Source organism: Oryza brachyantha, chromosome 8 (assembly GCF_000231095.2).
Source record: "Oryza brachyantha chromosome 8, ObraRS2, whole genome shotgun sequence".
In the NCBI taxonomy this organism is placed as follows: Eukaryota; Viridiplantae; Streptophyta; class Magnoliopsida; order Poales; family Poaceae; genus Oryza; species Oryza brachyantha.
In genome coordinates, this window is record NC_023170.2 from 16,866,033 (window position 1) to 16,879,938 (window position 13,906).

The 13,906-nt window shown below is 39.8% G+C and overlaps 1 protein-coding gene across 1 annotated transcript; it reads right to left on the bottom strand.

The window, feature by feature from the left end:
* Window positions 1–1,255: 1,255 nt before the first annotated feature.
* Window positions 1,256–3,938, bottom strand: LOC102703889 (bidirectional sugar transporter SWEET11). Its single transcript, XM_040526825.1, has 5 exons — window positions 3,697–3,938; window positions 2,639–2,675; window positions 2,168–2,540; window positions 1,959–2,078; window positions 1,256–1,878 (listed from the first exon to the last, which is right to left on the bottom strand). The coding sequence occupies exons 1-5, from the start codon at window positions 3,752–3,754 to the stop codon at window positions 1,543–1,545; spliced, it is 924 nt and encodes a 307-aa protein (XP_040382759.1). The 5' UTR covers window positions 3,755–3,938; the 3' UTR covers window positions 1,256–1,542.
* Between the last annotated feature and the right edge of the window lie 9,968 nt (window positions 3,939–13,906).

The following is a 13,906-nucleotide window of genomic DNA, read 5'->3' on the forward strand; positions in this document are numbered from 1 at the left end:
AAAAGTTTTGTGATTCTTTTAAATGCAAATTAAATTTATAAATTATTTAATAAATAAAATTAAAAATTCAAAAAAATCGCTCATCTTTCCCTCGTCTTCCACGGCGATGGCGCGGTACCGGCGGCGGCGGCGGCAGCAAGAAAGCACATCACACTACTCCACTGCAGCGTCATACTGCCACCCATCGCATCCGCATCCGCATCGCATCGGAGAAGAAGAGATCGATCGATGGAGATGAGCCGGCCGGGCGGGCCTACCCCTCCACTCCTCCTCCGGTCTCCAACACCATGCATGCAGCTGCAGCATCCATCTATGGATCCACCGCTCTCTCTGGCCCGCCCAATCAGCGCACGAAAGGTCACTCTCCATCCAATCCAATCGATCTGCAGCAGCCAAGTTAGTAGCCCAAGCAATCAACGTCGTCGTCATCATTCACAACCGATCATGTTATGCTAGCCATGGCTGGCTATCTATCTCAGCTTCTGCATGCTGCTGCTCCTTCTATCCCCTGCAACAGACAGACACATTGTCACTAGCTGCTCTGGAGTGCCGCTCTGCCCACGTCACTGCCACCTCGCTATCATGTATTCAAGTGCCTCGAGATATTAAGAATTTTATTATAAATTTTTAGTATCTCAGAGTACAATGTACTTCAAGGTACCACACTTTTTACACAAAAAAATAATACAAGTTACTTTTTCAAAGAACATTCATAGCCTCAAATATCATTGGCCTAGCTTATTCAACCACTCCAATAATAGGGGGTGAGTGTTAAACAACGTATTTGTAAACAAAAATTAATTTATGAATAAAATTGTTATATATGTATTATTAGCGATCTAAAAGTGCGCTCGGTGAAAAAAAACCCCAAATCAACTCCAAATTTATGGTTAAAATTCAAATCGTGGCTTATAAGCAAAAAACAAAAGGATAGGGTAATAGATTAACACAATTTTTTTAAGAAGCTTATATTATAAAAATTCTACGTAACATATTTCGTTTAGTACTTTAGAAAACGTGCTCAGAATACACCTAGACAAAAAAAAATATTCCTATACTGAAGATCGATGGATTCTTGTGAATATTAATGATTAAAAGAAGTAGCCAGTGTCAGTGTAACTAACAATGCCCTGTCACAATCTTCCATTGATTCTGAGTTTAAGTACAAAGAGATGACCAGAGATGATCAGAGAGATTGCGACGTACCAAGGCACACACATGAGTAGAAGTACTACTACTAGAGTAGACTGATCACTACTACCTCATCCTTTTCTTATTATTGACTCAAACCCATGCTGCAAACTACGTCGAGATGATCGATCACCACTCGACCTGACACGATCAACACGGTAATTTTTAAGTAAGTAAGTAACTAGCTAATGACACACGCTTACCACAGTAATAATCCAATAATTAACCAACTAATTAAAGATCGATATGATAATCCACACTGCTAGCTTAATTCCAGCCATCGTTCGTCTGCGTCGTCGGTAGAGAGAGATCGATTCTGTGTTCGTCGTCGATGAGAGGGATGGCTGTGGATCACACGGCGGCGGCGATCTCGATCACCTCCGGCTTGTTCTGCAGCAGCTGGAGGTCCTTGTCGGCGGCGGCGGCGGCGGCGTCGGGCTGCTCGGCGGCCACCACCTCGACCTTGTGCACGCCGAGGATCGGGACGGGGCTGACGGACAGGATGGTGAAGGCGTGCGTGCCGGCGGGGAGCTCGATGATCCTCTGGGTGGCGGCGGCGGCGGGGATGGTGACCGGGGACATGGCGTCGGAGGTGGTCGGCAGCACGGCGGTGTTGGCGGGCTTGCGGTACCAGAAGTAGAGCCCCATCTGGACGCAGCTGAAGAAGAAGCCGCCCACGTTCGGGTACTGCAAAGATTGCCACACGCTCGTCAGATTGAAGCAGGAGGCAGCTCGCTACCATGGCATGGCAATGGCGGCTCACGTACCATGACGTAGGGGTCCTTGGTGAAGAGGCCGTAGCAGAACCAGGCGACGGCGCTGAGCGTGAGGCAGACGGACAGGCCGATGGGCATGAACTCCACGCTCTTGGTCTTGATCACCTTGAACTGCATACGATCGAATCGAACACACATGGTTGAGATCGAAACGAACATGCAATGATGGATGGATCGGAGAGTGCGGGTGGCTAGCTTACGATGATGGAGAGGGGGGCGACGAAGACGGCCATGGAGAAGGCGAGGCAGACGCTGCCGAGGAACTTGACCTGGTGGGGCTTGGGGATGAGGTAGAGGGTGACGGCGACGATGAGGGCGAAGGCGGCGACGTCGAGGAGGAGGAAGAAGGCGAGGGTGCGGAGCCTGGCCCGGCGCGGCGCGTACGTCAGGTAGAGGATGATGTACGCCGCCTCCACGCCGCAGCCGAACGCGTTGATCGTCAGCAGCGGCCTCGAGTTCGTCTTCACCAGCGCGTAGAATATCCACAGCACCGAGCTGAACAGCGCCACCACGTACGGCACCGAGCTGAACCCTCCCGTCGACTTCTTCCTGTACACCTGCACGAACGTCGCCCTGCAACCAACCATGCACACATCACCTCACCTTCTTAATTTATTTATTTCCTGATCAACGTTAATTTATCAATCGATTTAATTACTACTGCCACTTACACTGGTGCAAGGAACACCAGGAAGGAGATGATGTTTCCTGCACAAATCAAACACAGAAATGAATGACGCTGTTAATTACTAGTATAACTGTATTCATTTGCAGTGTAACATGTAATTCTTTCAGAGTTTCAGCTAGCTAGCTGCATGCCCAGCATTAACTAATTAGGCTGCTGGTTCTTCACACGCATGCAGATTGATTAGTTATTATTTTTGTTTTAGTGATGGCAAAACTGATCTATTGGTTTCCAAATAGTAGAGGCTAATCTAGCTAGTGATCTGCTGCTGCTGCTGCGGTGTGGCGTGTCTGCTTTTGTTTACTGACAGCGACGAAGAGGTGCAGATGCACGCCTCCCTCACTGCTCAACCAATCTCCATTCCAAGAAAAGCTGGGATTAAATTAGCAGCAAGCTAATCTGGGAGCTGGGTAGAGTGCATATGCTTGTTGAGAAGTTGGCAATATATTTATTAATGAGCCACTATATATGTGCAATTTCTAGCTGATGAAATCCTGCTTAATTAAATTTCCAGGCATCATGCAATGCAATTATGCAGCTAGTGTGTGTGGCCAGAAACTGGGCATGTGTTCAGGCAAAAAGGTGAAAAAAGTAGTGCTAGGTCTTTTGAATCGAGCTTCCTGCTCCATGCATGAGCTGAGCTCTGCCTACAAACACTATTGAGTGTGACTTGTGCCCATGTCACTGGTAAACATGAAAAAAAAGGCAGATCAATGGAGACAGAAAACTCAAGAACAGATGAGATTTTTTTTTTTTAAAAAAAGAGAAGATTATTTTTAGGCATTGCCTGCTGCACTGTGTGAGCTGCTCAACTGTATGCATGCCTAGAAACATCAAAAGCGTGTGTGCGCTGTGCCCAAATGCAATGGTGCAGAGGAACACAAACAATTAGCATGAATTTGATCATCAGCATAATAAATCAAAAGGAGAGAGTGCATGATCTTGAGTTGCATCTGTCCATGGAAGATCATGCATGGCATAGCAGTAGGCGGCGATGATGATGAAAAGTTTCAGCATTACGCATTGTTTGCTCAGTTAGTTTACCTGCAATACCGGAGAGGGTGACCGCCGGGTTAGCCAGAGACAAGAACCCTCCTGCCATTGCTACAGACTAGACCAGACTACTTAAAACTAATTAAGGTGTTAATTAATCTCAGTGAGGAGTTTAGGAAGAGGAAGAGGAGAGACCAGCTAGAAGAAACTAGCCAGAAAACCTCTTCCAACCTCCTGACACAAGAGATGCTAGCTTGAGAGGGAAGGCTAGTGCTACTACAACTGCATGTGTGGTTTGGCCATGGCACTGGCCTCAGTTTATATAGTTGGAGAGGGCCTCCACTTTTGGTGCTGTACAGTAGGGGAGATGCATATCTAACCTATGCTTTTTTTTCTCTCTCTCTCTTGTGCTTGATGTTTCTTTTTCACCCCTGATATATGAAAATTCTGTTATACCTCAACTCTCTCTCTCTCTCTATCTCTGTCTCTCTCTCTGTCCACTCAGAATATGTATGTGGTCATATGGATGCATAAATGAGGGCAGTAGGACACGTATGACCACAAAGTATGTTTGCTGCATTTGGAAGCTGGATCTCTCATAGAGTTTTTTTTTTAAAAAAGTTTTTTTTTTCAGCAGTAGAAATGTTGTCACAAAGTAGTTTCCTTTGTGTAGTTTATTTGTAGAAATGTGTATAACAATGGAGAATGATACAACCAACTGATGTATTGAGTGATCGATGAATTGACTTCTTGTCTGTAGTATTGTCGTAACAAAATTACTATCACTGTTCTTATAAGGATGGCAGTGCTAGAATGTGCATAGTCAAGTCTTGAACTCTTAAAAATCATTAATAAATGAAGAATTATTAGGACTTCATGAATAATATTTTCATATGGCTATATTTTTAGTAAATTTTGTACATATATATTTAGGAAAGGTAACGATAGGAATGCACATTAGAGAACGTGTCAATGTTCAAAAAGACAAATAAAAATGAATGGAGGTAATAATCACAGAGACAGAGTAGTTCGTGTACAATCAGCTGACTGAGCACAAATCAAACAAAGAATTGATTCACACTCTGTTCAAGAATGCAATCTTTGAGTGCAATCAGGGTGATCGTTTAGTTTTTTCCAAAAAAACAAATAACATATTTACAAATAAAAAATAACTTGTGAATAAAAATTTTATATAAGTGTTTGTAACGATCTAAATTCAAATTCTGAAAAATAAAACTACGATGAAAAAAACCAAAAATTAACTCTAAATTTAAGATAAAAAATTAACTTTTTGTTTATAAGTATAAACAGAAGCGAAAAGACGAGGCCCAACTAATGATGGCACTACCACTAGCACGTATCAAAGAACATGATAATAACATAACAGAGGGAAGTCATCAATGAAACCCATGAAAAGAACAGAGGAGGAAGAACAGAGTGTAGTCCTTTTCACCATGGACAAGGAAAAGCCTTGGTGTTCAGAGAGAACAAAAACGAGCTTCTAACAATTGCAGCATTAATTTCTTGGTATCAACATTTGTTCTCCTGCTAATAATGCCAACATCCAAGATTTTTGCATCAACAAACAATTTTTCCATTCTTAAGAAGGTAAGAAGATAAGAGGTAACACTGTTTTCTATATAAAATTTGATACCTTCTTTTTCATAGAAAACAATGGTATCTACTTAAGAATGGGAAAATGCTCTTTTTGCATGGTTCACTCTCCAGGCTTTGAAACCTAGCAGAAGTGGTGGGATCTTCATTAAAAACCTTGACTGGTTTGTTGTCTAGCTAAATCATAATATGACTATTATTAGAGAGAAAGTTAACTTGAAGAAAGGGATATGTCAGTTTTGTTGCTGCAGCATTAACTGCTTGTTAGATCGATCTTAGGTTACTGACCTGAAGCATCCACCTTTTTCCTGAAGTTAGGGAATGCAGTGATGAAAGGAATTAATTCCAAAAGCTAACCATGTTACTCCCTTCGGTTTCATAATTCTTGTTGTGTGTGGTCAAACTTTTAAAACTTTGACTATTAATAATTTTTAAAATATTTAATTTGAAAACACTAAGACAACATGTATAGATAAGCTATAAATAGTATTTTAATAAAAGTAAAAAAATATTTATTTACTATATATATATTAATAGAAAATTATAGTCAGAGATAGATTTAGAAGACCATGTTGTTTTTCAAAACAACAAAAAAATGTCAAATTAGATAAAGTACTCTGTATTTGTTTCGTCAGAAGGCAGTTGTGTTCTCTCTTTTAACTCTCTCCTTTACATCAGTTAACAAATATTATCTAATTGGCATTGTTTTTATAGGTAATTGGCATTGTTAAGGGACTTGAATTTTTTTGAAATGGGATAAGACCCGCTTCTATATACACCGAATATACACGGCTACTGGGACACCTGGGTTTTATGATCACTTATGATTAAACTGGGCAGGCAATGTGCATGATGGCTACGCTAAGACTTGCATATTAGGACTGTTGTACATGGCCTACGAAAATATTTGCCAAAAGGCTAAGCAAATCCAAATAGTTGCTGAAAAAGGGCATGCAAAAAAATCTATAATATGACTTTTTACTCCAATTGACTAATCATTTCATATTCCCAATTATTTAGGCCACGCCTGTCTGTAACACAGAGTTTCACAAGATTTAGTACAATTTCTACAGTATTCCTACCTCACTATAAACTATTACAGGCCAAAAACTTCATCTCCAACTCAGTCTAATCATTTCATATTCTCAATTATTTAGGCCATGCAATATCTGTAACATAAAAATTTCACAAGATTCAGTACAAATTTTACAGTATTACTACTGACCCCACTATAGCTATAACAAAGAAAAATCAAATTCCCATTTTGCATCTTTATTTTGGGGCTGAGAATATCATTCCTCGTATCCTAAAAAGATGCATGTTATTCGCAAGGAAGATCTTTGATGCAAAAAAGAAAATCGATACAGTGAAAAGTGTAAAGAAAAGGTGCCATATATATGTGTTCTAAGTATGAACAGTTTAGCCGACAAGAGCAACACATATGTGTGTATTGACTACTGGTGGGGTGAACTAGAACACAGAATACATCAGCTCCTTCCATGAACACTGAAAAGTGCTTGATCAAAAACAGTACTGCACATTCTGTCCTCCACTAAGTGACCATTCTTGCTATGACCAGAGCTCTGATTGGAGGAGGAAATATACATAGTGGAATAGTACATAAGTACAAATTATCTGTTGAAACCGTGTAAATTAGTAGTATCAATTAGCTAGATAGTATTACTTGTACTCAACAGTTAGACACTTCTCCTTTCAAAAACAGTTGGACACTATGTTTGCAGACCATTCTGTTACTTGCATTAGTATAGAGTGCTTCTTGTTTGAAGAATGCAGCTGCAATGATTGCAAACTATTCAGTGTGTTTATTCACAGGCATTTGGTGCTTAATTCCAACAAGATACTAGATCTGCTTACTATTTGCATTAATAGGGATTTTACCTTGTATAGAGAGAACATCAGACCACATTCATTGAAAAAAAAAGACTGTCCTGAAGGCCTCTCCATTTGATTACAAACCAATGCTGGAGAAGTAGGTGTTTTGAAAATTCAGAGGTTGTTATCTTTCAGAAACAAATTATACATATAAAAAAGAAGCTTTCAGAAATTCAGAGGTTGCTCTGCAAGCCTTCACATCGATCATTTGTTTCTGACCCCAGCAGAGATTTCATGCCAAGAGACAAGCAACTTTTTCACAAAAGAAAAAAGGGGGCCAAGAAATAAGTTATTGTGTCTTGCTCTTTTCTTCCCAAGGGACTTGGAATGCAGCGTTTGGGTCCCTTGAGGAATCAGGGCTTCAGGTTCATACCACCAGCAAAAGCGCGTCGCATTATTGTCATGCTTTTTAGTCTTTCTTGGCATAGATGCTGCATTCTTTCTGGGTGTATCAACCTTAATTCATGTCTTGTTGCATATATTGCATTATAGGTCATGCAAGATGGAAGTTGTATAAATGTTGAGAAAATGCAGATGAACTAAGCAGGGATGTATGTATTGTCCCACTTCAAAAAGAAAAGCAAGGAAAACAGCTAAATTGCATGCAATTTTACACATAGTTTTCTTGCACACAACATGCTTGCTAAAATTACAAGTGAATGACAATCTTAGCACCTTGGACTTGTTCAACTAGGACAGTTTATGCTCACAAAAGTGCAGACTACACTAGTACTGCACTAGTACCAGTACTAGTACAACTACTATGTATGTTCCATAAAACCAGCTAGCCAAAGAGAATAGATTTGCTCAAAAGAGTTAATGTGGATATGTAGCTGGCCTCCAATTTACCTGTTTCCAAAACTTGGTATATGAACACAACACTTATTAATATATTTAATGACACCTCAATATTCTTCATCAATAAACAAAACAATGCAAGGATTTAAGCAGAACACAAGCAAGAGAAATTCAGGCATCCTATATATTCATACTGCCTACCATAAACTCCGGAGATTATTTTCATTGCATTGTTCTGGGAGAATCTGCCTGATGATGAGTACTAATACTAACTTTTGAAGCTGTATTGTCTATAGCAGCATAGCTAACATCCAGTTACAGAAAATGATTGTGAAAGTTGATGTTTGCTTGTAACACTATAGTTCGTCAGTTTGTTATGTTCCATATCAAAATTAGCCAAGGTGGGAGCAGTTAGTTCTTATCATGCCAATATTAACTACCAGTTGTTCACAAGGCATGCATGCTGATGTGCATAAAAATGTGTTTCCATGCTAATAAGACAGCTCCAAAGATGCTAAGCTGTTATCTTACCCTGCCTAAAACTGCACAAGGAGAGCTTGAGCTGGAGATTCTTCACAACAACTAGTTTTGACTTTAGTGCAGATGTGCTGTAAAAAACAAACTCTTAGGCAGCTCCAGCTCCAGCTCCCATTTGTGTCTGAAACTACTAAAAGGTAATTGTGCTTCTCTGAACCTTTCTTCTCCAGTTTGCTGTACTCAAGGTGGTTAAATACTATCTTGCTTAAAGTAAGTAAGGAAGAAAAGAAGATGGTGACTGATTTTCTAGGCCTCTAAACCACCAAGAATTAATAGCACATGGAATTTCAGTTGGAGAACCTGTTAATCTGCTCCCTTTCACTATCTCTCTGATGCAACTAACATCATGAACCGTTAGACTGAAAGGTGCGGTGCATAGTTGCCCAGTACATGCTACTACCAATGAGCAGAGGCTGAGAATTGAAGTGAGAAGCGCACAGAGGTAGAGAAGAGTTGCCCACTAACTCTGGTCAATGAGACAAAAGTGAATTTGCATATCTCAAAACTGAAAAAAGAAAAGAAACGAGAGGATTCTCCTGATTATTTTGCCAATGTGCAAACAAAAAGTTGCAAACTTCAACCGAATTAACCCTTCTCCAAGTTTCTGAGCCTCAATTATCCCTTTCAGATCTTGCCTTGTTCAGTTCCCTGTTGGAGGAAATCTGGAAATGACACCGGTTATCGCCGTGTCTCCCCCATTGTCATTTTCTTGCGTCCAGGAGTCTCTCTCAATGGCCTCCATGTCGCAATGGCAGAAGGAGAGGATCAGAGGATCACCATGTCGCAATCCCGTAATCTCCTCCTCGCTGCTAGGAGGCATGTGACATGCCTGAATCTTCAGGTACACTGACTGATCGATTAACTGGATGATCTCGTGGCTAAACAAAATCTTTCGAATATATTAATTATCATGCGTGGTTGAGGAAGAACTGATCTGACCATGCATCTTGCCATGTCTCTTCGAAAATGACCAGAAGGGAGACGATGAACTGACCGGGTGGACTGCTCATGCACCTCCTCGCAACCATGCCCATACAGGCTGATTTGGCACTGACAGGCCAGTGCATGCATGGGCGCCACTGCTGCTGCTGCTCGCTCGATCCGGCTCTTGACCACCTCTCGATCGCCGTTGCCGACCGCTCTCACTCACTCGAGCTGCTGCTGCTCGCCACTTGGCAGCTGCTACATGTGAAAGGTCCAGAAGGAAACGCTGGTAGCTGCTACCAGGATCCTGGCTAGGATCTTCTGCCCATGAACAAACCAACAGTTCCTTGATTGTGTGAAAATAACTTAGTTTTCAATTAATCTTGAAAGAACTTGTGTGTGTATATATATATATAGAAAAAAGAACAATTTTACAGTCCTATAGTAGATATAGAGAGGTACCAAAATTTACATAGAAAAAAGATACATCCTAGTACCTTCTCCAGCACCGTAAAATTGCTAATAGAAAAATGGCAGTATCTACTACTGTTGGTACTAGTATTTTACTACATGTAGATTTTAATTTTAGATTTATAAATATACCATCAACAAAAAAAAACTGTAAAACACTTCAAAATATAATGTTGAAAACTTGCGTATGTACTTCAGCTGTTGTGTAGTCTTTGTATAGCATTGTGAATCTACAGTTATTAGTTAAGACATGATTATGTACAGTACAGATGTACAGTATTGTTTTTGTCACAGTAGTAATTTTCAGTTAGCTTTTTTGTGCTCGATTCTGTTTCTTGTAAATATCTGTATGTGTGGTTGTCAAGTAAAGAGAGGAGAGTTCAGAGACGCTTTATACACACGTTTGGATGCTAGTTGACCAGAAAAGTTCAATCAAAGTACATAGAGTATATATTAGCCTGTGGAGAGAATCCCAACCACTACTAAACACCTCCACAAACAAAGACAGAAACTTTTGTAGCCAATGGAAATGTCAAGGGCCCCAGCTGAACAATCTCAGAACAAAACAGCCGCACGATTACCAGCTAATTAATTGGTTAGCTTAAACTGATCGGTGGAGATAGCATGCCTGTCACTTCTTGGTCCCTTGATGATGATATCGTCTGGTTTTTGAGCATTTTCTTCTGTCTTGTAGACGAGATCCTCTTTTTGACTGACAGTAGCAACTAGCAAGCTAGTGATCAGTGAGTTATTCAAAAAAAAAACAACTTTTAGTGGTAATACAGATATAGTTAAGAGTGTCTTTTTTCTTTATTTCGGAGCAAAACTATAACTAACTTTTAGAAAGTATTTTTTTTTTCTTGTGGGAGGTATGGTGGTGATGGATGCATGTACTCTGAAGAAAAAGCTAGCCTTCTGTTAATGCACATGCAAAAGACCCTTACAATAATTATAACCTCTCGGCTACACTTTAATTTGTTATGGAAAACCCATGAGGAGACAATCAGAATCTAGTTAAGAAAAAGTGATAATTGTAATTAATCAGCTGCTCACATTTTCATGGACAATTTCGAGTTACATACATGACAAATGCCAAATTTATTCAGAAAAGAAACATGTGTCAACATCTGAAGACCATATGATCAATTCATAGCACCAAACTAGGAGTCATATCGTCTCTCTCTCTCCCTCTCTTATTACAGGGAGTTAGATGTTCGTCCTATCACTTTATTTCTTCTATTTCTAGGATTTATCAGTTATGTCATATGCGCCTAACCGCAGAGTCTGAAGACGTAAACCATTTTCAACATCTTAAAAAAAAGAGCATGCAATTAATAGATGCAATTAGACCATCTTCTGACGAAGTTAAAGTGTTAAACCAAGTGCAGTGAGTGCAGAGCCAGGCCATGGTAGCAGCAGCAGTAGCAGCAATCTAGTGCTGATAACGCTGTACCCATTAATGTTCAGGCAATTATCAGGCAGGTGGGGTGGGGATGAGGAAGAAGATGATGGATCGATGGCGGGCGGGGATAAGGCCAGGGTCGATGCGCGGCCGGCCGGCCGGCCGGCTTGCCGGCGGCCAACTTGGGTGGTCGGACCAAAACCTGCACTAGTAGCTAGCACAAGCTAGATAGTGGCACTCAGCATGCAGATGCAGTGTAGTAGGGGATCCCCTTTTTCTTTCTATCTCATCTCATCTCATCTTAAGCATCTCATCTCTGACCATCGATCTGGTTGCCATTGCCATTGCCATTGCCATTGCAAACAGCATTTCACCTTCACCGGGCCAGTCACCAAGGCACATCCATCCAGACCATATCTTTGCCTGCGCAAAAGGGATCATACATGTATCATGCATATATTTTGTCCATGATTCATTTTCGTCGATGGGTTCTCTCCGGTGCATTCTATTGCCAGTATTATACCAGCAAAATTATTCTCAGTCATTAATTAAAAAAATATTTTTATACTTAATTAATTAATTAAATAGTAGTATTTTGTAATTTAGATTTTTTTGGAAAACAAAAGGGTACTACTTCCGTTTCATATTGTAAGACGTTCTAGTCTTGCCTAAATTTATCAATTGATGAATGAGTATAATTTATATATATATGTCTAGATTCATTAGCATCCATATGAATCTAGCAAAGGTTAGAAAGTCTTATATTATGAAACGGAGGGAGGAGCTCACAATTAAAAGGACGATAATACCCTTCTAAATTTCTACTATTTCTAATATCATTGATAGTATAATTTAATCGCAGATATTCGATAAAAATAGATCAATGATATTGATTTAATTCTAGTATTCTACTATCATCAGTAGAATAAACTAGAGAAGGGCTCTTCGTCGTCGATATATCATGTGTTGTAATGCATGTACGTACCACTGCATTATTGATCATTATATTGTTTTTTTCAATTTTCCCGCCATATGGAGATACAAGTTGGCCAAAAGTTACCTGGAACAGCATTGACTTGTTCCCATTCCGCGCAAATAAGGGCTTTTGTAATTATACTTCTTATTATAGGTTGTCTTTTTAGGCTCATGAATTTCTTTTCTTTGACAGAAAGAAAAAGGAGTTATATATACATACACAACCGATCCTCATCACTCAGGTTGCAACTTATAACGGACTTTAAGTTATATATATATATAGATCGACTTTCTAGTTGTCGATGGCGTGTTAATCTATATATATTGCTTGATTACCACCGGGAATATCCATGCACGACGTGTACTTAGGATGGTTCTGACTTTTCATGGTCCCAGTGCAAAACTAAACATAGACTCCTATCATACTATATAATAATAATCAAAAGATATATATACTATGAATTATTATTGTAAACATTTAAATTACATTTAAAAATGATATTTATATAGAAAACATTGTACATGCTACCTAAAAAATTTAGGGGCAGAAGTCTCTAAGATTTAGAAGCCCAGAGCGGCTGCACCTCTCGACCTCTTTAGGGTTGGCCCCGTGTACAAGACATTCGTATATTCGTCTAACTTTACAGCTTTCGCTTGCTTGTATAGACACAAACATAAGGATAAAAATTCAACGATCTCATGTACTGTTTATCCCTAAAGGATTAAACCACCTCACATTTCTTCCCTCCCACTCACCCTAAGATGCCACTGGGACTCTAGAAGTGCTTTGCCAACTCTGAGCTGATGTGGCCCATTAGTTCTTCTCCAAAATGGCAACTTGATGTATGTGCTTTGCTGCACAAAAGGATATATGCACATCCTAATTATTTGCAGGATTTTCTGGGTGCAATCTTATCCTGTGCTGGTGTGGCCACTGCTGCATTATTAAAGTGCATAGGTGTCGTCGCGTGTACGAGGTTGTAGACAGCGGCCGGGGTACACGTACGGTGGACGTGTAGTGCAATACTTTCGCTGCTTTGTCTAGTCAACAGTAGCTGCGTATGGTACGCCACGCCTACCAATCATGGAACGCCCAATCATACGGGAACAAACGCAAGTGTACACAAATAATTAAACCGTACATATGTATAGTAGATTTTTTTTCATATGTATTTGGACCGCATGATTATATGCTAGTACCTCCATTTCAAAGCATAGGTAACTTAATTTAGTGCTCATTCATATATTTTAACTTTGATTATTTATAAAAAAAAGTTTAAAAAGATCGATCAATAAGAATGGTGTTACTAAATTTATCCCTAAACAAGTTATTATGATATCCAACTTTCGTTTATTTAAAATAATATATTTTTATAAATGCTATTGGTTAAAACAGCATCTCAAAGATCACATTCAGACCTAAAGGTTGCTATATTCTACTTGTGTATCATGTTTAATTAATTGTTGCACATGTAAACATGCATGACTTTTCTCAGACCGTGTTAATTAACGTGTTTTGTGGTATTGAAAATACTAATTAGGTTTTGTGATCCAGAGCACTAATGCAAGTTGTGCAGTGCGTCCAACACAACTACTAGCTACTTGCATGATTTCCTGTTATGTTGTATGCAGTTAGTTCCAGGCTCT